Genomic DNA, 25,472 nt, shown 5'->3' on the forward strand with positions numbered 1-25,472 from the left:
GCTGGGCGTTTAGTCGGCCAGCTATTTCCGGTGTCGGATGTGAACAATTCGGATGAAATCGACGCATTTTAAGTCCAAACAGGTTATCGAACGTCTACATAAATGTCGAATTATGAAAGTAAGGCCTACATTTTCTAATTGGCTTAATGGTTTACAATTAACGTGGACAATTTATTGGTCAATTGCACGGAATATGTACTGTATTGCGCAATCTTCTAATATAAGACTCAGTCAATCAAAAAGAAAAATCAATTATAAATATATCTCTGTTAAAAACATTTAAAGTGATTTCGGTAGCCCTTTATTAGTATTTTTTTTTAATTTGATTGATTGATTGATTGCCCTGCGATGAGATGGCGACTTGTCCAGGGTGTACCCCGCCTTCCGCCCGATTGTAGCTGAGATAGGCGCCAGCGCCCCCCGCGACCCCGAAAGGGAATAAGCGGTAGAAAATGGATGGATGGATGATTGATTGATTGGTACTTTTATTAGTAGATTGCACGGTACAGTACATATTCCGTACAATTGACCACTAAATGGTAACACCCCAATAAGTTTTTCAACTTGTTTAAGTTGGGGTCCACGTTAATCAATTCAAAGGTAGATTATTATTATTTAATTTAATTAATATTACATTATTTAATTATTATTTAATACTATATATGTATTTTCTTTTGTTTTCTTTCCTTGATGTTCGAGGAAAATCTAATTTAAAACATTTGTATGCATGTGCAACACTTAAAACCTTTAGCATATCAGAATGTGGAGTTAAATTATGAAATGGATTAAGTAAATAAATTAAACATTGTACTGATATGATCCACTTTAAGAGGCTGTTCAAATTAATAGTGCTTACAAAGTACAAAGAAGAAAAATTATGAGAAACACTTTCAACCTTATTGAAAATAAGATATTCTTCATCTCAGTATGTTAATAATGACTGAATTAATTAATTACATATTACAAAACTGTTGTGTTACTCATTCACGGATGTCATTTTGCTATTTTGCTGTAAAGAATATCAGTGTATGAATGTAAATATTTGTGAACCCTCTGATGTGGGAAAGGGGTAGAATTAAATAAGCTTTGCTTCTTCCTACTCCTTTTCGGACATGATGTATTGTGAAATGATAGGAAATTGCCTGATGCATAATGTTGAAGGTATGTCATGTTCGAAATAAACTAAGGAAGGAAGAAGAAAAGTGCCTTGACTTTTGTGTGAATTATAAAAAAAAAAGAGTTATAAAAAGAGAAAACTGGAATTATATCAAACTGAATTTTGTTTTAGATTGGACGTGTCATTGTGAAAATGCTGTGATGAGGTGGCGACTTGTCCAGGGTGTACACCGCCTTCCGCCCGATTGTAGCTGAGATAGGCACCAGCGACCCCGTAGGGCAGTGGTTCTCAAATGGGGGTACGTGTACCCCTGGGGGTACTTGAAGGTATGCCAAGGGGTACGTGAGATTTTTTAAAAATATTCTAAAAATAGCAACAATTCAAAAATCCTTTATAAATATATTTATTGTATAATACTTCAACAAAATATGAATGTAAGTTCAAAATACAACAATGCAATATTCAGTGTTGACAGCTAGATTTTTTGTGGACATGTTCCATAAATATTGATGCAAAATATTGATTTTTTTTGTGAAGAAATGTTCAGAATGAAGTTCATGAATCCAGATGGATCTCTATTACAATCCCCAAAGAGGGCACTTTAAGTTGATGATTACTTCTATGTGGAGAAATGTTTATTTATAATTGAATCACTTGTTTATTTTTCAACTAGTTTTTAGTTATTTTCATCTTTTTTCTCCAAATAGTTCAAGAAATGTGTACTATGGCTATGAGTTGTTGTTTTTTTCCCTTGGCCTCAGTCTGCACCCCTTCTCCAGGGCCCAGGCTAAGACCGATTTTTTTATTTTATTTTAATCTTCTATTCCGCCCCCCCCCCCCCCCCCCCCCCCCCCCCGTTTACCTGTATCTCATCTTTTTTTGTAAGGGGCCCGTCAGCGATCCTGTTCTGTCTCCCTTTAATGTTTGTCTGATCTTGAATGGGATTGTGCTGAAAATTGTAATTTTCCTGAAGGAACTCTCCTGACGGAATAAATAAAGTACTATCTATCTAATCTAAGAAAGACCACTACAAATTAGAGATATTTTGCACTGTTATACAATTTAATAAATCAGAAACTGATGACATAGTGCTGTATTTTACTTCTTTATCTCTTTTTTTCAACCAAAAATGCTTTGCTCTGATTGGGGGTACTTGAATTAAAAATATGTTCACAGGGGGTACATCACTGAAAAAAGGTTGAGAACCACTGACATAGGGAATAAGCAGTAGAAAATGGATGGATTGTGAAAATCCTTAAAGCAAAATGAAAAGTATGTTGGAGTTTGGGTGTTGGTTATAAAGTCTTCTAAAAATAATGTGTGTTAAAAAGGGGGCTCCTTTCTGATCATGGAAATGTATAAGAAACAAAAAAACCCCACAGACAAACCTATGAAAGTTTCAATTGTACGTGGCTTGTTTATATGCATGTTCATGAAAGGAATAAAAATAAATGATGATAATGAATGTATATTTGTTGTTCAATAAAAAAAAAAAATTAAAAAAAGGTTATCGAACTAAATCGGAACAGACGGCTTTTACTCCGAAAGTCTTCACCCGTCAACTTCCGGACAGGAGTTCTGTCAGCTAGCTAGTTTCGTTTTTAACGTATTTCCGGTGTTTATTTTTTTGTGGACTGTCCAAACAAGCTTCCCGTCGGTGAGTTAAATACTTAAGTGGCCGTTTTCTGAACCGATGACGTTATTTTGTCCCCGCAGAGCGAGTTCGCCCCATGTCGGGTGCGACCAACGCCGTGGAGTGGCTGGAGTCCACCGGGGCTGTTTTCATCATAGACAGCATTACTACAGCAGGTTCGCATCCCGTTAAAAGTAACACCTAATAACTATTTATTACATGCTCTGATATGGAGGACTATTGTCATATATTTTTAAATACTCATTTTGGACGGTCCTCCTGCGTAGAGTCATCGTGCTAAATATCCGCTAGGGAGCGCTGTTTACGTGATTGGCTGAATGTGAGTCCAGGCGGAAGTCGCAGAAGAAGGGACAAAAAAAAAAAAAAAGAAAACAAACATGGCTGAGCCGTGATTGGCTGAATGTGGGCCCGGGCGGAAGTCGCAGGAGAAGGGTAAAAAAAAAAACAGAAAACAAACATGGCGGTGGCGGGAGGTGAAGTTGTTAATGTGAAAGACGCGCCGGCGTCGTTGAAATCCAAAGTGTGGCTTCACTTTGGCTTTTTTAGCTTGGACGGCGGCACCAAGCTGGACAAGGACTTCGCCGTGTGCAAGACGTGTCTCAGCAGAATAAGATACACGGGCAGCACCACCAACTTGCACAGCCACCTGGCGCACCACCACCCGGAGCACTGTGAGACACATACACACTTTATTTAAATATATACTATATTTACTACTGTTATCTACACACACAACGAAGAACTAATTACGCTCAGCATTTGTCGATTACCAAGTTATGACTGCTGCAAAATTGGCTTTTTTTTTTTTTTTAGCATGTTAGCTTAAAGGCCTACTGAAATTAGATGTTGTTATTTAAACGGGGATAGCAGGTCCATTCTATGTGTCATACTTCATCATTTCGTAATATTGCCATATTTTTGCTGAAAGGATTTAATAGAGAACATCGACTATAAAGTTCGCCACTTTTGGTCCCTAATAAAAACAGTCTTGCCTGTACCGGAAGTAGCAGGCGATGTGCGCGTGACGTCACGGGTTGTGGAGCTCCTCACATCTGAACATTGTTTATAATCACGGCCACCAGCAACTAGAGTGATTGGGACCGAGAAAGCGATGATTTACCCATTAATTTGAGCGAGGATGAATGCGTGGATGAGGAAAGTTAGAGTGAAGCACTAAAAAAAAAAAAAAAAAAGGCGATGGCGGCAGTGGGAGCGATTCAGATGTTACTACTAATAATAATAATCATAATAATGATGGATTAGATTTATATCACGCTTCCCTATTACTAGATACTCAAAGCGCTCACAGAGAAGTGGGAACCCATAATTCATTCACACCTGGTGGTGGTAAGCTACATTTGTAGCCACAGCTGCCCTGGGGTAGACTGACGGAAGCGTGGCCTACGGCCCCTCTGACCACCACCAATCATTCATTCATCATTCAATTAGACACATTTACTAGGATAATTCTGGAAAATCCCTTATCTGCTTATTGTGTTAAAGGCCTACTGAAAGCCACTACTAGCGACCACGCAGTCTGATAGTTTATATATCAATGATGAAATATTAACATTGCAACACATGCCAATACCTCCTTTTTAGTTTACTAAATTGCAATTTTAAATTTCTAGGGAGTTTATTCTTGAAAATGTTGTGTAATGATGACGTGTACGCGTGACGTCACGGGCTGTTATGAAATATGAGCGCTGCACACACACACAGCCAAAAGTCGTCTGCTTTAACCGCATAATTACACAGTATTTTGGACATCTGTGTTGCTAAATCCTTTTCAATTTGTTCAATTAATATTGAAGAAGTCAAAGTAGAAAGATGGAGTTGGGAAGCTTTGGCCTTTAGCCACACAAACACACGGTGATTCCTTGTTTAAAATTCACAGAGGTGAAACTTTAGTATGGATCACAGCAAACATGGATCCCAACCGAATGTCAACCAGCAGGTTTCGGTGAGAAAATTGTGGTAAAAAGTCGCTTCTTACCGTAGATCAGCTGAGCTTGTGCCGCCCATAAAGCTGCCGTCGACTTCCCTGAGACACTGGTGTCAACACACTTGTGGACACACACCTCCGACTATCAGGTACTGTTAAACTCACTAAAACACTAGCAACACAATAGAAAGATAAGGGAATTCCCACAATTATCCTAGTAAATGTGTCTGAAAACATCTGAATCCGTCCCAATGCAATGGCGTTTATTTTTTTTAAACTTTTTTTTTTAATCTAGTCCGTTGCTATCAATATCCTCAAACACAAATCAATTTTTTTCGCTCAAATTAATGGGGAAATTGTCATTTTCTCAGTCCGAATAGCTGTTTTTGTTGGGAAGCTCCCATTAAAAACAATGTGAAGATGTGAGGAGCCCCCACACTTGTGACATCATCGTCTGCTACTTCCTGTAGAGGAAGGGCTTTTCTGTTAGCAAGCAAAAGTTGCAAACTTTATCGTGGATGTTCTCTACTAAATCCTTTCAGCAAAAATATGGCAATATCGCGAAAGACGATGTGCGCGTGACCTCACGGGTTGTGGAGCTCCTCTCATCTGAACATTGTTTACAATCATGGCCACCAGCAGCGAGAGCGATTCGGACCGAGAAAGTGACGATTTCCCCATTAATTTGAGCGAGGATGAAAGATTCGTAGATGAGGATAGTGAGAGTGAAGCACTAAAAAAAAGGTGAGGGCAGTGGGAGCGATTCAGATGTTATTAGACAAATTTACTGGAAAATCCCTTATCTGCTTATTGTGTTACTAGTGTTTTAGTGAGATTATATGTTACCTGAAAGTCGGAGGAGTGTGTTTGACAGCTGCAGGAAGAACGACGCAAGCTCCGCTCATGTCTACGGTAAGAGCCGACTTATTACCACAATTTTCTCACCGAAACCTGCCGGTTCGACATGTGGTAGGGAACTATGTTCGCTTGAGCGCTCTGTTCCATAGTAAAGCTTCACCTTCGGGGATGTAAACAAGGAAACACCGGCTGTGTTTGTGTTGCTAAAGGCAGCTGCAATACACCGCTTCCCACCTACATCTTTCTTCTTTGACGTCTCCATTATTAATTGAACAAATTGCAAAAGATTCAGCAACACAGATGTCCAGAATACTGTGTAATTATGCGATAGAAACGGACTACTTTTAGCCGTGATCGGTGCTGGGAGAACATGTCCGCACGCACGCGTCATCATACCGCGACGTTTTCAACAGGATACCTCGCGGGAAATTTCAAATTGCAATTTAGTAAACTAAACCGGCCGTATTGGCATGTGTTGCAAAAAAATATTTGCAAGGAAAAAATAACTTTGAAGGGAAAAAATAATTTTCAAGGAAAAAATTATTTTAAGAAAAAATATTTTCAATAAAAAAAAAGATTTTCAAGGAAAAAAATTATTTTTAAGGTAAAAAATTATTTTCAAGGTAAAAGTTGATTTTCATGGAAAAAATTATTTCCAGGGTAAAAGTTGATTTTCAAGGAAAAAAACGATTTTCAAGAAAAAAAAGTAATTTTCAAGTTGAAAGTTGTTTTTCAAAGAAAACAAATGATTTTCAAGGAAAAAAATGATTTTCAAGAAAAAAAAATGTTTCAAGTTAAAAGTTGTTTTTCAAAGAACAAATGACTTTCAAGGAAAAAATGATTTTCAAGGAAACTATTTTCAAGGTAAAAGTTGATTTTCAAGGAAAAAAATGGTGCAGTTTTTTTCCCTATTTTGGAAATGATATTTTGTAAATGTTTTCCTTCTAATTGTTAACTTCTGATGAGCTGTGAGGAGTGAGTGTGTGTGAGTACATCCTGTGTGTGTAAACAATCGGGCCTGCCTCCACACGCCAAGACAAAGATTGTTTATAACGGACTATAGCATGCACTACCTTCATTTAATTCTGCTAAGAACGATGCAGAGTGAACTCTCTTGATTGGAAGCGAGAGACGGAGAAAAGAAACACGCGTGAACATGGTAATTTATCAGAGCTAACAAAGTTTTATTGTGTTAATTTTTTTACTTATTCAGTGCAGCAATTGTTTTACTCTGGACTGCAGTGTATTGCTGGGTTAGGTAAATGTCGTCTGAAGTATAAACCCCGTTTCCATATGAGTTGGGAAATTGTGTTAGATGTAAATATAAACAGAATACAATGATTTGCAAATCCTTTTCAAGCCATATTCAGTTGAATATGCTACAAAGACAACATATTTCATGTTCAAACTCATAAACATTGTTTGTTTTTTTGCAAATAATCATTAACTTTAGAATTTGATGCCAGCAACACGTGACAAGGAAGTTGGGAAAGGTGGCAATAAATACTGATAAAGTTGAGGAATGCTCATCAAACACTTATTTGGAACATCCCACAGGTGTGCAGGCTAATTGGGAACAGGTGGGTGTCATGATTGGCTATAAAAACAGCTTCCCAAAAAATGCTCAAGTCTTTCACAAGAAAGGATGGGGCGAGGTACACCCCTTTGTCCACAACTGCGTGAGCAAATAGTCAAACAGTTTAAGAACAACCTTTCTCAAAGTGCAATTGCAAGAAATTTAGGGATTTCAACATCTACGCTCCATAATATCATCAAAAGGTTCAGAGAATCTGGAGAAATCACTCCACGTAAGCGGCATGGCTGGAAACCAACATTGAATGACCGTGACCATCCATCCCTCTGATAGCACTGTATCAAAAACAAACATCAATCTCTAAAGGATATCACCACATGGGCTCAGGAACACTTCAGAAAGTTAAAGATCTACTATGCAAAGTGAAAGCCATTTATCAACAACATCCAGAAATGCCGCTGGCTTCTCTGGGCCCGAGATCATCTAAGATGGACTGATGCAAAGTGGAAAAGTGTTCTGTGGTCTGACGAGTCCACATTTTAAATTGTTTTTGGAAATATTCGACATCGTGTCATCCGGACCAAAGGGGAAGCGAACCATCCAGACTGTTATCGACGCAAAGTGGAAAAGCCAGCATGTGTGATGGTATGGGGGTGCATTAGTGCCCAAGGCATGGGTAACTTACACATCTGTGAAGGCACCATTAATGCTGAAAGGTACATACAGCTTTTGGAACAACATATGCTGCCATCTAAGCGCCGTCTTTTTCATGGACGCCCCTGCTTATTTCAGCAAGACAATGCCAAGCCACATTCAGCACATGTTACAACAGCGTGGCTTTGTAAAAAAAGAGTGCGGGTACTTTCTTGGCCCGCCTGCAGTCCAGACCTGTCTCCCGTGGAAAATGTGTGGCGCATTATGAAGCGTAAAATATGACAGCGGAGATCCCGGACTGTTGAAGGACTGAAGCTCTACATAAAACAAGAATGGGAAAGAATTCCACTTTCAAAGCTTCAACAATTAGTTTCCTCAGTTCCCAAACGTTTATTGAGTGTTGTTAAAAGAAAAGGTGATGTAACACAGTGGTGAACATGCCCTTTCCCAACTACTTTGTCACATGTTGCAGCCATGAAATTCTAAGTTAATGATTATTTTCAAATAAAAAGTTGAACATCAAATATGTTGTCTTTGAAGCATATTCAACTGAATATGGCTTGAAAAGGATTTGCAAATCATTGTATTCTGTTTATATTTACATCTAAGACAATTTCCCAACTCATATGGAAACAGGGTTTGTAGTCTCGTGATGTGTTTGTGGGCTGGCGTGTACAGGAAGTGTTGCATCAACTTGGAAAGTGCTGCACAAAGTGGTGACAACAATGGTTAATGTCTTTCACCTTCCAGTGATTCCGGTGCCAGAACCAGTGAACTCACCCATCCAGAAGTTGCTGGAGAATGGAGACGACCCGGAGGGCGGAGCAGGCTTTTGTAAGCACGGCCAACCAGTAGACGACGTCAACCTCCATCCTCGCTTTCAACTTCTGCCTTCTTTCTCCAGGCTGTGACGAGTGTCTGATCCTCTTCCAAGACCACGACCCCTCGTCCAAGGTGGGCAGCCCCTCCTTCTTCCTCGACTTCCCCGCCAGCGTCGGCGTCCCCCAGAGGGCGCTGTTGACGCTGCCCTACGGCCTGACGGTGGGCAGGTCCAGTATCCCCAGCGGGGGCGTCGGGGTCATCAACCACGGGCCGGAGGTCTCACCCGGGATGCACTTTGGACCCTTTGAGGGCGAGGAGACCACCGTGGAGAACGCCATCACTAGTGTTTTCTCTTGGGAGGTGAGACACTTCGCATTGTGGTCCATAAACATAGGGCTGCACAATTCAGGGCTTTTCTCAGGATCATCAAATAATCAAATCGAAGACGACTTATAGCTTGGATCGGGCTGGAAAATAATGTCCGCTACAACCGGTGACGTCAAACGCACTTTTGATTGATTGATTGAAACTTTTATTAGTAGATTGCACAGTACAGTACATATTCCGTACAATTGACCACTAAATGGTAACACCCCAATAAGTTTTTCAACCTGTTTAAGTCGGGGTCCACGTTAACCAATTCATGGTACACGTCATCATTCCGCAACGTTTTCAACACAACACTTGGCGGGAAATTTAAAATTGTAATTTAGTAAACTAAAGCGGCCGTATTGGCATGTGTTGCAATGTTAATATTTCATCATTGATATATAAACTATCAGACTGCGTGGTCGCTAGTAGTGGCTTTCAGTAGGTCTTTAAAGTACTTTTGATACATTTACAAAAAACATTGTGTTGTGACGTAAAATATCGGTCAAAATTGTACAAAGGTGTATTGCGCAATAAATGTGAGGATTTTTGCAATTAATTACATTTCATTTATGACCAAAAAAGCGCACTTAACGGTGGTAAAATAACAGAATTACATTTTTGTAATATATTTAAATGTTTTCATTTATTGTTACTATTATTATTTCACTTGTTTATTCGTTACTAATTTATATCCATTGTTTTTTTTAAATCATATTTAATGTTGAGTTTATACTCATCGGGTTATTATTCGGGACATCAATTAAAGGGGAACATTATCAGCAGACCTATGTAAGCGTCAATATATACCTTGATGGTGCAGAAAAAAGACCATTTATTTTTTTAACCGATTTCCGAACTCTAAATGGGTGAATTTTGGCGAATTAAACGCCTTTCTGTTTATCGCTCTGGTGGCGATGACGTCAGAATGTGACGTCGCCGAGGTAACACACCCACCATTTTCATTTTCAACCCATTGTAAACATTGGGTCTCAGCTCTGTTATTTTCCGTTTTTTGGACTATTTTTTGGAACCTTGGAGACATCATGCCTTGTCGGAGGGTGTAACAACACTAACAGGGAGGGATTCAAGTTGCACCACTGGCCCCAAGATGCCAAAGTGTCTGCCGCCAGACCCCCATTGAATGTGCCAGAGTGTCTCCACATTTGACCGGCGATGCTAAGACAGACATGGCACAGAGATGTATGGATAACCTGCAAATGCATTTGCAACGATAGTCAACGAAATCACAAAGGTGAGTTTTGTTGATGTTGACTTATGTGCTAATCAGACATATTTGCTCGCGGCGTGACTGCCAGCTAATCGATGCCAACATGCTACGCTAATCGACGCTAACATGCTATTCACCGGCGGTGCTAAAGCAGACATGGCACAGAGATGTATGGATAACCTGCAGATGCATTTGCAATGATAAAGTCACAGAGGTGAGTTTTGTTGATGTGACTGCCAGCTAATTGATGCTAACATGCTACGCTAATCGACGCTAACATGCTATTTACCGGCGGTGCTAAAGCAGACATGGCACAGAGATGTATGGATAACATGCAGGTGCATTTGCAACAATAAAGTCAACAAATTCACAAAGGTGAGTTTTGTTGATGTTGACTGCCAGCTAATCGATGCTAACATGCTACGCTAATCGACGCTAACATGCTATTTACCGGCGGTGCTAAAGCAGACATGGCACAGAGATGTATGGATAACCTGTAGATGCATTTGCAACTATATTACGTTTCCTTCCACCCACATTTAATGCGAAACAAACACTTACCAATCGACGGATTTAAGTTGCTCCAGTGTCACAAGATGCGAAAGTCCTGATCGTTTGGTCCGCACATTTTACCGGCGATGCTAACGCAGCTATTTCGGCCATGCTATGGCTATGAATAGCGTCAATAGCTTCAGTTTCTTCTTCAATACTCCAACCATCTGTTTCAATACATGCGTAATCTGTTGAATCGCTTAAGCCGCTGAAATCCGAGTTTGAATCCGAGCTAATGTCGCTATATCTTGCTGTGCTATTCCCATTGTTTGTTTACATTGGCAGCACTGTGTGTGGATAGTGGCATCGCAAATAGCGAAAATCAAGCACTTTAAAGCTTTTTTTTAGGGATATTCGGAGACCGGTGAAATTTTGAAAAAAACTTCAAAAAATACAACATGCCGCTGGGAACTGATTTTTATTGTTTTTAACCCTTTTGAAATTGTGATAATGTTCCCCTTTAAAATAATCGGGATTATTATGTTTGTCATGATTGTCCAGCTTCTAGTTCAAAGTATCCATACCAGTACGCAAACGACACATCAATACCTGCTTTGTAAAAAAAAAAAGATGGTCAGTCCTGAATTCTGTACAAGCATTTTGTCTTTGCATTAATACTCCCGTGTGTTCCCTGCAGACGTACAAAGCAGAGGATGACTACGCCTACATCGATGCTGCTCCGGAGTCTGTGTCCAACTGGATGAGGTGCTTTCTTGTCTCATAAGATCTACTCTAATGTGCTAATCTGTGCTGCAACCATCAAATACTTCCCTGCAGCAGCTCTTACAGATCACTGGACGCCAAAACAAGCCCTCATGAGAAAAGTGTCAGCTAGGTTGCTGTTAAATAACTGTGGAACTAATCTGTCCCTGAGAAAATAGAAATGCAGTGAAGTTGTCACCTTGTGTAAATGCTACATAAATAGAGAATACAACAAATCCTTTTCAACTTATATTTAAATTGAATAGACTGCAAAGACAAAATACTTAACGTTCGAACGAGTAAACTTTGTTATTTTTTTGCAAATATTAGCTCATTTGGAATGTCTGCAACATGTTTAAAAAAAGCTGGCACAAGTGGTAAAGAAGAGTGACAAAGTTGAAGACTGCTCTTTAAAGACTTATTTGGAGCATCCCACAGGTGAACAGGCTAATTGGGAACAGGTGGGTGCCATGATTGGCTATAAAAGCAGCTTCCGTGAAATGCTCACTCATTCACAAACAAGGACGGGGCGAGGGTCACCACTTTGTCAACAAATGCCTGAGCAAATTGCTTTAGAACAACATTTATCAATCGCAATGAATTTAGGGATTTCCTCGACGCTTTGTAATATAATCAAAAGGTTCAGAGAATGTGGAGAAATCACCGCACATAAGCCATGATATTATGCACCTTGGATCCCTCAGGCACCCAAAAGCGAAATCAGCGTGTAAAGGATATCACCACATGGGGTCAGGAACACTTCAGAAAACCACTGTCAGTAACTACAGTTGGTCGCTACATCTGTAAGTGCAAGTTAAAACTCTACTATGCAAAGCCACAGCCATTTATCAACAACACCCAGATATGCTAGAAATCTTCTAAGATGGACTGATGCAAAGTGGAAAATAATAATCTTAATAATAATGGATTAGATTTATATCGCGCTTTTCTATTGTTATATACTCAAAGCTCTCACAGTGAAGTGGGAACCCATCATTCATTCACACCTGGTGGTGGTAAGCTACATCAGTAGCCACAGCTGCCCTGGGGTAGACTGACGGAAGCGTGGCTGCCAGTTTGCGCCTACGGCCCCTCCGACCACCACCAATCATTCATTCATCATTCATTCACCAGTGTGAGCGGCACCGGGGGCAAAGGGTGAAGTGTCCTGCCCAAGTTTTGATAAGTGCTACGGTTTTGATTTTACGCGCCTTCAAAGAACCCCTACGCAGAGTCTCCTAAAAAATGTAATTTCTGCTACTTTTAGCTGTAATTTGACCCCCTTAATATGCTTCAAAGTGCTAGTTAAAGCTCTACTATGCCAATCAAAAACTATTTATCAACAACATCCAGAATCGCCAATCTGTAATTTCACCCCCTTAACATGCTTCAAAACTCACCAAATTTTACACACACATCAAGACTGGCAAAAATTGCCATCTAATAAAAAACCAAACCCTAAAAATATAAATTGCGCTCTAGCTCCCCTTAGGAAAAAACCCAGACAAAACTGCTTGTAACTGCTGTTAGGAATGTCGTAGAGACATGAAACAAAATCCTCTATGTAGGTCTGACTTAGACCAGGGCTTGGGTCGGGTGGCCAGCAGCCAAGGGCGGACCCGACCAACGCTGCTTATAGCTTTAATATTTTAGTTGATGTTCGTTGAGCCAAATGAGCACCGTTGACCAAGTCAGATGACCTCACCTCGTCCTCGCTCTTGAAGGTACATCAACGGCGCCCGCAGAAGAGACGAGGCCAACCTGCTGGCGGTGCAGTACAAAGACCGCATCCTGTACCACTGCTGCCGCAGCATCCACGCCGGTGACGAGCTGCTGGTCTGGCCCAGCGACACGCTGTTCAGCCGCTTCAGCGCCGCCTGGACGCAAATGTTTCACATCCGGCTGAAGTCTGCAGGTACTTCCTGTTGCTCACCAGAGATCGACCGATGGGGTTTTTTTTTACAGGGCCGTTACCGATTATTAGTGGTCAAGGAGGCTGATAACTGACATTTTGAGCCGGTATTCTGTAGAGTGGAACCTCGATTTACGAACTGAACTGGTTGTTGAACAAGGTTGACCAACCGAAAGGGTCGGCAGGTGAAAGATTTCCCTGCAGAAACAATGAATACCGTGTTTCCATGAATTGCCGCCGGGGTGCTAATTAATTTAAAACCTCTTCTCACTCCGGCACTTACCAAAGGCATCCGGTAAAAGTAAGCATGTGCTAATTATTTTAAAACCTCTTTTCACTCCGGCGCTAACCAAAGGCATGCGGTAAAGGCAAGCATGCGCTAATTATTTTAAAATCTCTTCTCACTCCGGCAATTACCAAAGGCATGCGGTAAAGGCAAGCATGCGCTAATTATTTTAAAATCTCTTCTCACTCCGGCGCTAACCAAAGGCATGCGTTAAAAGTAAGCATGCGCTAATTATTTTAAAACCTCTTCTCACTCTGGCACTTACCAAAGGCATGCGGTAAAAGTAAGCATGTGCTAATTATTTTAAAACCTCTTTTCACTCCGGCGCTAACCAAAGGCATCCGGTAAAGGCAAGCATGCGCTAATTATTTTAAAATCTCTTCTCACTCCGGCACTTACCAAAGGCATGCGGTAAATTTAGGCCTGCGCTTAAAAATTTGAGTGTGATGTAAGGATACCATCATGAAAAGCACATTTAATAAAAAAAATGTTTCTATGGTCTTACCTTTACTTATAAATGAAGTCCATGCGCAGCTCCTTCTGATCAAAAGCATCAATAACTTGTTTATAGAAGTCTTCCTTATCTTTCTTCAGTTTTAAAAGTCTCTCTGTCTCGATGGAGATCTTCCTTTATTACCTCCTGCTTCGATTGAAAGTCCAGTTTAGGAAACGGTTTAATTTTAGATTTGTAATCCTCCATGTTAAAAGTGCAAGCGAGAGGAAAAAATAAACCATCGCTGCTTGTTGTCACTTCTTCTGCAGCCGAGTAGTCGCAAGAAGGATCACTAGCGCCCTCTACCACCAGGAGGCGGGAGTCATTTAATGACTCATATCTGACACACGCAGCTACGGTATATTCATAAAACATAGCTGCTTACTGTTCTTTTTAGCATATTCAATAGCTTGGACCTTAAATCCTACTGAATAGCTCTTAATCTTCTTCCCTTTATGCAATTTCAAATGATTGAAATCAGCCTCCTCCATTTTGAAAATGATGACAGGTGAAGTGTCACTCGTGACGTGACGAGTTTGACCCGGTGGAAATTCTAGACATGCGCTAATAAAATAATATTTTGCGAAACGAGTTTGAACCGGCGTTAATCCCGAGCTGGCGGTAATGCTAATAAGCATGTGCTAATTATTTTGCGAAACGAGTTTGACCCGGCAGTAATTCTAGTCAGGCGCATACTATATACCTGGCGGCAATTCAAGGAAATACGGTAATTTGTTATAGCCTTGACAAAAGTCCCTATTTTTTTTATTAAAGAATGCAATATAATATATACTCTATATCAGTGTTTTTCAACCTTTTTTGAGCCAAGGCACATTTTTTGCGTTACAAAAATGCGGCGGCACACCACCAGCAGACATCATTAGAAAACTAAACTCAGCTGACAGTAAAAAGTGGTTGGACATGACTTTAAAGCATAACAAGCATGCATGACTATAGCTCTTGTCTCAAAGTAGGTGTACTGTCACCACCTGTCACATCACACCCTGACTTATGTTCACTTGTTTGCTGTTTTCCTGTGTGTCGTGTTTTAGTTCTGGTCTTGCGCTCCTATTTTGGTGGCTTTTTCTCTTTTTTTGGTATTTTCCTGGAGCAGTTTCAATGCGATATTTCCCGCATCTACTTTGTTTTAGCAATCAAGAATATTTCAGTTGTTTTATCCTTCTTTGTGGGGACATTGTTGATTGTCATGTCATGTTCGGATGTACTTTGTGGACGTCGTCTTTGCTCCACAGTAAGTCTTTGCTGTCGTCCAGCATTCTGTTTTTGTTTCCTTTGTAGCCAGTTCAGTTTTAGTTTTCTTCTGCATAGCCTTCCCTAAGCTTCAATGCCTTTTCTTAGGGGCGCTCACCTTTTGTTTATTTTTGGTTTAAGCATTAGACACCTTTTTACCTGCACGCTGCCTCCCGCTGTTTCCCACATCTACAAAGCAATTAGCTACCTGCCGCCATCTACTGATATGGAAGAGTATTACACGGTTACTCTGCCCACACTCAACAACAACACATCATTTGCAGACTATTATTAATGCTTTGCAAAAAATATTTTTAACCCAATTAGGTGAAATTAAATCTCCCATGGCACACCAGACTATCTCACGCGGCACAGTGGTCGAAAAACACGGCTCTACAAACCCTGTTTCCATATGAGTTGGGAAATGGTGTTAGATGTAAATATAAACAGAATACAATGATTTGCAAATCCTTTTCAAGCCATATTCTGTTGAATATGCTACAAAGACAACATATTTCATGTTCAAACTTAAAGTTTTTTTGTTTTTTTTTGCAAATAATCAACTTTAGAATTTGATGCCAGCAACACGTGACAAAGAAGTTGGGAAAGGTGGCAATAAATACTGATAAAGTTTAGGAATGCTCATCAAACACTTATTTGGAACATCCCACAGGTGTGCAGGCTAATTGGGAACAGGTGGGTGCCATGATTGGCTATAAAAACAGCTTCCCAAAAAATGCTCAGTCTTTCACAAACAAGGATGGGGCGAGGTACACCCCCTTTGTAAGCAAATTGTCGAACAGTTTTAGAACAACATTTCTCAACGAGCTATTGCAAGGATTTTAGGGATTTTACCATCTACGGTCCGTAAAATCATCAAAAGGTTCAGAGAATCTGGAGAAATCACTGCACGTAAGCCATGATATTACGGACCTTTGTTCCCTCAGGCGCTACTGCATCAAAAACCGACGTCAGTGTGTAAAGGATATCACCACATTGGATCAGGAACACTTCTTAAAACCACTGTCAGTAACTACAGTTGGTCGCTACATCTGTAAGTGCAAGTTAAAACTCTACAATGCAAAGCAAAAGCCATTTATCAACAACACCCAGGAACGCCGCCGGCTTTGCTGGGTCCGAGCTCATCTAAGATGGACTGATGCAAAGTGGAAAAGTGTTCTGTGGTCTGACGAGTCCACATTTCAAAATATATTTGGAAACTGTGGACGTGGTGTTCTCCAGAACAAAGAGGAAAATAACTATCCGGATTGTTATAGGCGCGAAGTTGAAAAGCCAGCATGTGTGATGGTATGGGGGTGTATTAGTGCCCAAGGCATAAGTAACTTACACATCCGTGAAGGCACCATTAATGCTGAATGGTCCATACAGGTTTTGGAACAACATATGTTGTCATCCAAGCAACGTTATCATGGACGCCCCTGCTTATTTCAGCAAGACAATGCCAAGCCACGTGTTACAACAGCGTGGTTCGTAGTAAAAGAGTGGGGGTACTTTCCTGGCCCGCCTGCAGTCCAGACCTGTCTCCCATGGAAAATGTGTGAAGCGTAAAATAGGACAGCGGAGACCCCGGACTGTTGAAGGACTGAAGCTCTACATAAAACAAGAATGGGAAAGAATTCCACTTTCAAAGCTTCAACAATTAGTTTCCTCAGTTCCCAAACCTTTATTGAGTGTTGTTAAAAGAAAAGGTGATGTAACACAGTGGTGAACATGCCCTTTCCCAACTATTTTGGCACGTGTTGCAGCCATGAAATTCTTAAGTTAATTATTATTTGCAAAAAAAAAGAATAAAGTTTATGAGTTTGAACATCAAATATGTTGTCTTTGTAGCATATTCAACTGAATATGGCTTGAAAAGGATTTGCAAATCATTGTATTCTGTTTATATTTACATCTAACACAATTTCCCAACTCATATGGAAACAGGGTTTGTATAATTGGTTATTAAAAGTTCCACTTGTGCCTTGTTGACCTCCTTCTGTGAGGACCGCCTGAAGGTTTTGCAATCAATCAGAGAAATCCAGCAGCTACAAAGTGCCAAACATGGATAAATAAGTGTTTACCTTCATGTTTTGTAATGGAAGTAAATGGAATGTTCTGATGCTGCATGGATGTATTTGTATAACATCCACAAAGCTCAGTGAGGCGTCACAAATGTTGGACTTTTAAAATGTTCAACCTCTTGACGTCTCGCCGGCCAATTTGAAAAGGTGGGCGTGGCCTAGTTGGGACATCCCTGATGTCAACGTTTATAGACGGAAAAGAAAGCAAATGAATGGAGGTTCCACTCTACGTCAAAATGCCAAATATGGGCGTGGTTGATAATCGGTCGATCTCCATCAGAAGCTGTTCAGAACGTCTTGAAAAAGTGATTTCCTCCTCTAATGTGCAGAGAACATCCCACCTGACATGCCTCAGGTCTTCCTGTGCGTCCGTTGTCAGCTGACCTTCACCACCGAGGCCTTCCTCCAGCGCCACGCCGACCGCTTCCACTCCGCCGAGGCGACCGAGGTTGAAAACGCCAAAAATGGCCTCGAAGCGTCCTCCTCCCCGCCGCCGACGACGCCGCCGTCAGTGGACCCTGACAAGGTTCTGAGCTGCTCCACCTGCGGCAAGGCCTTCAAGCACGCGTCCTACCTGAAGAGACACGAGCTGTGCGTGCACGCCAACAAGCGGCCGTACTGCTGCACGCTGTGCCGCCGCAGCTTCAACCAGGCGTCGGGGCTGGTCCGCCACCAGCTGGCGCACAGGAAGTGCGATGCGGGGAGCGCGCCGGAAGTCAAGGAGGAGGGTTCTGCGGCGAGCGAGCCGAATGAAGCGATGGAGGCGGAGCAAGGTGCGGAACCAAAGCAGGGGGCGGAGGAGGAGGAGCCCGGCAGTTGTTCGGAGAACGAGGCCCGCCCGAAGAAGCAGACGCACGACCAGATGCGCTCCTTTGTGTGCAGCGTCTGCCAGCGCTGCTTCGGACACTTCGGCGACCTGCAGCGCCACCTCAAGCAGCACCGCCGCCAGCGGAAGGCTCCACCCCTCGACATGCCCTTCAGCTGCGCCGCCTGCTCGCTCGCCTTCGCCAGCGTGGACCTCCTGCAGCAGCACATCCTCGCCAGTCACTCGGAGGCGAGGCCGGACGAGAGCGATCCCGATTACGTCCCCCGGTCCCCGGAGAAGTGTCAGCGGCCCCGGCGGCACGGCTCCGCCTCCAAGATCTCCGCCATCACGCAGCTGATCGCTCCCAGGCGGCGAGCGTGCAGGAAGAGCGCGGCGGAAGACGAGAAGCCGGGCAAGTGGTTCAGCTGCAACGGCTGCGGGCAAAGCTACGCCCACCCGGACGAGCTGCGGGCGCACGCCTGCGCCGAGAGGCCGCACGTCTGCTCGCACTGCGGCGCCGCCTTCAGCAAGCGCACCTTCCTCCGGAGACACGAGCAGAACGTCCACCGGACCATCAAGTCCTGCTGCTGCGAGCTCTGCGGCAAAGTCTTCACGGCGGCCGGCGCCCTGGAGAAGCACCAGCAGACGGACGCCTGCAGGAAGTACTACTACTCCTCCGAGCTCTTCTCCTGCCCGCACTGCCAGTTCTCCTTCACCGCCAAGAGCTACCTGGCCAAGCACGTCCGGCGCCACCACCCGCTGACGTACCTGTCCAAGCCCCCGGAGGACGGCCAGGAGGCCGGCGGGGAGCTCCTGTGCCCGCACTGCGGCAAGCGTTACCCGGGCGCCGGCCCCTTCAGAAGCCACGCCTGCTTCCAGCAGCAGGTGAAGGTGCTCTACCTGTGCAACGACTGCGGCAAGGGCTTCCCCAACCCCAACGCGCTCAAGCGCCACCTCCGCACGCACACGGGCGAGAAGCCCTACGCCTGCCCGCACTGCGCCAAGAGCTTCGCCGAGTCGGGCCAGCTCACCGTGCACACGCGTACGCACACCGGCGAGCGGCCCTACCTGTGCACCAACTGCGGCGAGCGCTTCCGGCAGTCGGGCGACCTGAAGCGGCACGAGCGCAAGCACACGGGCGTGAAGCCGCACGCCTGCGACGAGTGCTGCAAGAGCTTCAGCCGCCCGCAGAGCCTCAAGGCCCACAAGCTGCTGCACCGCGGCCAGCGCCTCTTCTCCTGCGCGCAGTGCGGCAAGAGCTTCTCCCGCAACTACCACCTGCGCAGGCACCACCTGAAGATGCACACCTAGGTGATCAATAAACACACGCACATCATCCTCACTGGTGACCGTTTAATCCACAAAACAATGCAAAGCATGTGCACTGTACAAGCCTTATTATTATTATTATTATTAAGAAAAATACTCAAAACCATGCCGGGTTTTTCTGATATATTACTTTTTTCCATGTATTCTTGATATGACACAGAATTGAGTTTAGTCTAAGGGTGTAACGGTACACAAACATTTCGGTTCGGTACGTACCTCGGTTTAAAGGTCACGGTTCGGTTCATTTTCAGAGCAGTAAGAAAACAACAAAATATAATTTTTGGGGTTATTTGTAGGGATGCACCGATTAATCGGTAACCGAATATACTCGGCCGAATATGGCAAAAAAAGCCACATTCGGCCTTCGGTGGAATGAGTTAAAAACAAGGCCGAATAGTGGCGTGTGACGCAATCAACCAACGTGCAGTGACGTTGGGATATGTTGTGTACCTGTATAAGTGTATGAGGTTACAAGCACACACTTAATTGAGATTTAGTGGGGCCTCTGTTTACATTATTAGCCTGTTGTGTAGGCTACCTGTATAAGTGTATGAGGTTACAAGCACACACTTAATTGAGATTTACTTGAGCCTTCTGTTTACATTATTAGCATATCTACTGTGGCTAAGCAGACTTTTGCCAAAAGGACAATAATTCATTTGTTGTGGGTTTATCCACTTTAATGCACTTTATTTTTTTTTTTTGGAATGCATGTTTTGTTTGAAGGCCTAATATAAATGAAAAACTTTGTGCTTTTTTTTGAAAAGCAAAGGCTACTGGATTATTAAAAAAATGTCAATATTCAATAAAAAATTACTTTATTTGAAAAACATGTCTAAATATTTATTCTAGGCTATTTATGCAATATTAAAAAAATTGTGAAAAACTGCGTTCATTATTCGGTATTCGGCCAAGCGTTTAAATTTTATTCGGCTTCGGCCACAAATTTTCATTTCGGTGCATCCCTAGTTATTTGTTTACCAAATTTGCAAAATCTTCCACCAAAAATATTTTTCCTAGTAAAATATTTGATGTGAAGTAATGGGAACCTTGGATAGCTCAATAATTCATAATAATATCCATTTTGATTCAATATTATGTTTTGAGCAATGACAGTTTGAAAGAAAAAAAACAGCTTTGTTTTATTAGTCAACATAAATGACATTTAACCTTCAAGCTGTTTTATTTCACTTTTATCATGTTTTTTTTTTATTTTAAAAGTATTTTTAGAATGTGCCGTGGACCTTTAAAACATTAGCTGTGGGCCGCAAACGTCCTCCGGGGAACACTTTTGACACTCCTGCTATAGATAATAAATTAAATCGGATAAATCAATGGATAAAGAGCAGAACCCGCGTTTATCATAACTCTCTCGCTCTCTTCCCCTCCCTCACCAAAGTTGCTGCGTGCACAATATGTTTTGTTTTTAACCCCTTCTTAACCCTGAACGTACATTGAAAATACACGCAAGTTCTTTTCACTGGACGTCCTCTTTTGTGGGGCTGTCCGGGTGGAGTTTCTTAAATGCCTCAAATGTCCGGCATTTTGAGTATTGTTTACGCCAGGGGTCACCAACCTTTTTGAAAGCAAGAGCTACTTCTTGGGTACTGATTAATGCCAAGGGCTACCAGTTTGATACACACTTAAATAAATTATGAAAGAATTTATTAAAATTATTAAAGGTGAATTGAGCCTATTTGCTCAATTCACCTTTAATAATAAATATATATATATATATATATAAATGGGTATTTCTGTCTGTCATTCGGTCGTACATTTTTTTCCTTTTACGGAAGGTTTTTTGTAGAGAATAAATGATGAAAAAAACACTAAATTGAACGGTTCAAAAGAGGAGAAAACAGAAAAAAAAAATGAAAATTAAATTTTGAAACATAGATTATCTTCAATTTCGACTCTTTTAAAATTCAAAATTCAACCGAAAAAAATGAAGATAAAATTATCTAATTCGAATCTTTTGGAAAAAATGAAAAAAAAAAATTATGGAACATTAGTAATTTTTCCTGATTAAGATTGATTTTAGAATTTTGATGACATGTTTTAAATAGGTTAAAATCCAATCTGCACTTTGTTAGAATATATAACAAATTGGACCAAGCTATATTTCTAACAAAGACAAATCATTATTTCTTCTAAATTTTCCAGAACAAAAATTTTAAAAGAAATTCAAAAGACTTTGAAATAAAGTTTAAATTTGATTTTACAGATTTTCTAGATTTGACAGAATAATTTTTTTGAATTTTAATCATATGTTTGAAGACGTATTTCACAAATATTCTTCGTCGAAAAAACAGGAGCTAAAATGAAGAATTAAATTAAAATGTATTTATTATTCTTTACAATAAAAATAATAAATTTACCTGAATATTGATTTAAATTGTCAGGAAAGAAGAGGAAGGAATTGAAAATGTAAAAACGTATATGTGTTTAAAAATCCTAAAATCATTTTTAAGGTTGTATTTTTTCTCTAAAATTGTCTTTCTGAAAGTTATAAGAAGCAAAGTAAAAAAATTTATGAATTTATTTAAACAAGTGAAGACTAAGTCTTTAAAAGATTTTCTTGGATTTTCAAATTCTATTTGAGTTTTGTCTCTCTTAGAATTAAAAATGTCGACCAGCTTGCTAGTAAATAAATACAATTTAAAAAATAGAGGCAGCTCACTGGTAAGTGCTGCTATTTGAGCTATTTTTAGAACAGGCCAGCGGGGGGCGACTCATCTGGTCCTTACGGGCGACCTGGTGCCCGCGTTGGTGACCCCTGCTCGACGCTACTCGTTCGATGCCACCTCCGCACCAAACCGAAAGGCTTCAATACAAACAGAGGTACCGTTACACCCTTAGTTTGCTCCTTTCTAAATGTAAAGTTCGGCTCCGTTCAGGCAGTGTGTTACGTTCTTCTCCGTCCCCCCGCGTCTTGCTGCCACACGCCGCACTCGCGTGCAGCTGCTGGTTCCGGACTTGGACAAACGCCTTCTTACTTGCGAGTCCGTATGTAAAAAATAGGAATAATACAGGAAAAACACTTCTCAAAGGTAGGCAGCAGGTGGTTGCCATGGTTACACGACGCTTATTGTTCTCTCGGCGGCTCCGGTTGTTTTTTTTTGTTTTTTTTTAATCTCTCGGCGTCACGCCACACCTCAATCTAGTCTAATTAGACTTCAGGTTATATTAAAAATCTCTGCAGATTTGACTAGAACGGGGTCGGCAACCTGCGGCTCTCGGGAGCTTTTTCAAAATTGTATGAAAAATGGAAAAAGATGAAGGGAAAAAATATATATTTTGTTTTAATACGGTTTGTGTAGGAAGACAAACATGACACAAACCTGCCTAATTGTTATAAAGCACAATGTTTATATTAAACATGCTTCACTGATTCAAGCATTTGGCCAGCGCCGTTTTGTCCTACTCATTTTGGAGGTCTTTGAACTCACCGTGGTTTGTTTACATGTACAACTTTCTCCGACTTTCTAGAACAGGGGTCGGGAACCTTTTTGGCTGAGAGAGCCAAGAAGCCAAATATTTTCAAATGTATTTCCCTAAGAGCAATATAATATTTTTTTTAACAGTGAACACAACTAAACGCGTGCATTTTTAAGTAAGACCAACATTTCCAGAGTATAATAGGTCTCTTATTCTTTATAATAATTCTGAAGCTAACTGTGGAGGGGGCGTGGCCTGCAGCAAAGCAGGATGTTGCCAGGACCGGCCTCGAAATCAGCGACAGGTGCGTAGACGGCCCACCTGGGCCTTTTTTATCTAATCTCATGTCGCTCTGTTATAAGCAGCAGCCAGAAGGAGAGACAGGGTTGGAGCTGGAGCCAGAGCGCGAGTGAGGACGAAAGAGAAAAAGAGAATTGCTGTAAAGCAACTGAGAGAAAACTAAAATAAAACAATATTGTAACCCTAAAACAGGCTCTTGGTGGTCTGAAGAACCCCCAGGAGGGCAACAAGCTCCACACTAACCAATAATAAATAAATGACTTCTTACCATTAATGCAACTCCTTGAACAAAAAAAAAGTATGAGAATGTTTTATATTTTGAACGTTATTTTTAACACTGTGATTAAAAGTGGAATTATTCATGACTTATGGTGTTAAGAGCCAGATGCAGTCATCAAAAGAGCCACATCTGGTTCTAGAGCCATAGGTTCCCTACCCCTGTTCTAGGACGTGTTTTATGCCACTTCTTTTTCTGTCTCATTTTGTCAAACTTTTAACGCTGTGCATGAATGCAGAAAGGTGAGTTTTGTTGATGTTATTGACTTGGAGCTCATTTAGTTTCCTTTAAGTCCTCTTAATTCAATTTATATCTCATGACACACTATCTGTATGTAATATGGCTTTTAAATTTGTTTTGCAGCTTTCGTATTGTTGGTCCAATACGGCTCTTCCACCATTTTGGGTTGCCGACCCCCGAACTAGTCGAATTAGACTTCAGGTTATATTAAAACTCTTGTTAAAACACTTAATGACATCCGTACGCTGGAAAAAAGCTCAAAAAACTAGAAAGATCCAAGGAGGGGCTTTTCCTTTTCTTTTCTTTTCGCCATTAAAAAGCAAAAAGCCCAATGTTGTCACCCAAAAACCAAGAAAAAAAAATTCACAAATTAGGGTTTGTTTGTAATACTGGAGTTTTTTGGGCTTTGGGGAGCAACTAGAAAGTGAGGGTTTGAAGTTTGAGGCCGGAGGTGGAGGTGATACGTCAGAGGATGCGAGACGAGAGATACCCTGCAGCTCCTTGTGCGCTCCTTTCTTCCTCATAAAGGTTCGGACTTCAACTCCGACACCTGACACTCCAAGTCTGCCACCTGCAGGACAGCACAGGAACAACAGCACTGCACTGTCATACTTGCTACTTGCAGTCACACTCAAATACAACCTGATAGTACTTTTCATCACACTCAAAATACAACTTGATAGTACTTTTCATCACACTCAAATACAACCTGATAGTACTTTTCATCACACTCAAATACAACTTGATAGTACTTTTCATCACACCCAAAATATAACTTGATAGTACTTTTCATCACACTCAAAATACAACCTGATAGTACTTTTCATCACACTCAAAATATAACTTGATAGTACTTTTCATCACACTCAAAATACAACTTGATAGTACTTTTCATCACACTCAAATACAACCTGATAGTACTTTTCATCACACTCAAATACAACTTGATAGTACTTTTCATCACACCCAAAATATAACTTGATAGTACTTTTCATCACACCCAAAATACAACTTGATAGTACTTTTCATCACACTCAAAATATAACTTGATAGTACTTTTCATCACACTCAAAATATAACTTGATAGTACTTTTCATCACACTCAAGATATAACTTGATAGTACTTTTCATCACACCCAAAATACAACTTGATATTACTTTTCATCACACTCAAAATACAACTTGATAGTACTTTTCATCACACTCAAATACAACCTGATAGTACTTTTCATCACACTCAAATACAACTTGATAGTACTTTTCATCACACCAAAAATATAACTTGATAGTACTTTTCATCACACTCAAAATACAACCTGATAGTACTTTTCATCACACTCAAAATACAACTTGATAGTACTTTTCATCACACTCAAAATACAACTTGATAGTACTTTTCATCACACTCAAAATACAACTTGATAGTACTTTTCATCACACTCAAAATACAACCTGATAGTACTTTTCATCACACTCAAAATACAACTTGATAGTACTTTTCATCACACTCAAAATATAACTTGATAGTACTTTTCATCACACTCAAAATACAACTTGATAGTACTTTTCATCACACTCAAATACAACCTGATAGTACTTTTCATCACACTCAAAATATA

General features: G+C 41.1%; 2 protein-coding genes across 6 annotated transcripts in view; one reads left to right on the forward strand and one right to left on the reverse strand.

Moving 5' to 3' along the window:
- On the forward strand, nt 1-23,437 carry LOC133557277 (histone-lysine N-methyltransferase PRDM9-like). 5 transcript variants are annotated; one of them, XM_061907630.1, is made up of 8 exons: nt 1-118; nt 1,289-1,455; nt 2,834-2,926; nt 8,513-8,596; nt 8,667-8,944; nt 11,374-11,441; nt 13,163-13,353; nt 17,794-19,704. In XM_061907630.1, exons 2-8 carry the CDS (start codon nt 1,410-1,412, stop codon nt 19,578-19,580), a joined length of 2,547 nt encoding a protein of 848 aa, XP_061763614.1. In that variant the 5' UTR covers nt 1-118; nt 1,289-1,409; the 3' UTR covers nt 19,581-19,704. The 5 variants fall into 5 exon arrangements, 4 of the variants coding, with proteins under 4 accessions (XP_061763614.1, XP_061763615.1, XP_061763616.1 ...); XM_061907631.1 differs by having other exon boundaries at nt 64-82; XR_009807739.1 differs by lacking the exons at nt 1-118; nt 1,289-1,455; nt 2,834-2,926 and adding exons at nt 2,966-3,442; nt 23,270-23,340; nt 23,402-23,437 and having other exon boundaries at nt 17,794-19,580.
- LOC133557278 (neurabin-2-like) overlaps nt 19,609-25,472 on the reverse strand; it is a 52,702-nt gene continuing 46,838 nt past the window's right edge. The window contains exon 11 of the mRNA XM_061907633.1: nt 19,609-24,424. Within this exon, the coding sequence (XP_061763617.1) occupies nt 24,374-24,424 (51 nt within the window). The 3' untranslated portion in view covers nt 19,609-24,373. The remainder of the gene's footprint in view (nt 24,425-25,472) is intronic.

Source organism: Nerophis ophidion, linkage group LG08, assembly GCF_033978795.1.
Source record: "Nerophis ophidion isolate RoL-2023_Sa linkage group LG08, RoL_Noph_v1.0, whole genome shotgun sequence".
Taxonomy (NCBI): domain Eukaryota; kingdom Metazoa; phylum Chordata; class Actinopteri; order Syngnathiformes; family Syngnathidae; genus Nerophis; species Nerophis ophidion.

Bases quoted from the DNA above. Each gene is read 5' to 3' on its own strand.
- LOC133557277 (XM_061907629.1), top strand. From the start codon at position 3,229: ATGGCGGTGGCGGGAGGTGAAGTTGTTAATGTGAAAGACGCGCCGGCG. The intron at 3,443-8,512 runs GTGAGACACATA...TTCACCTTCCAG, and splicing joins GCACCACCACCCGGAGCACT to TGATTCCGGTGCCAGAACCA. The intron at 8,945-11,373 runs GTGAGACACTTC...TGTTCCCTGCAG, and splicing joins CTAGTGTTTTCTCTTGGGAG to ACGTACAAAGCAGAGGATGA.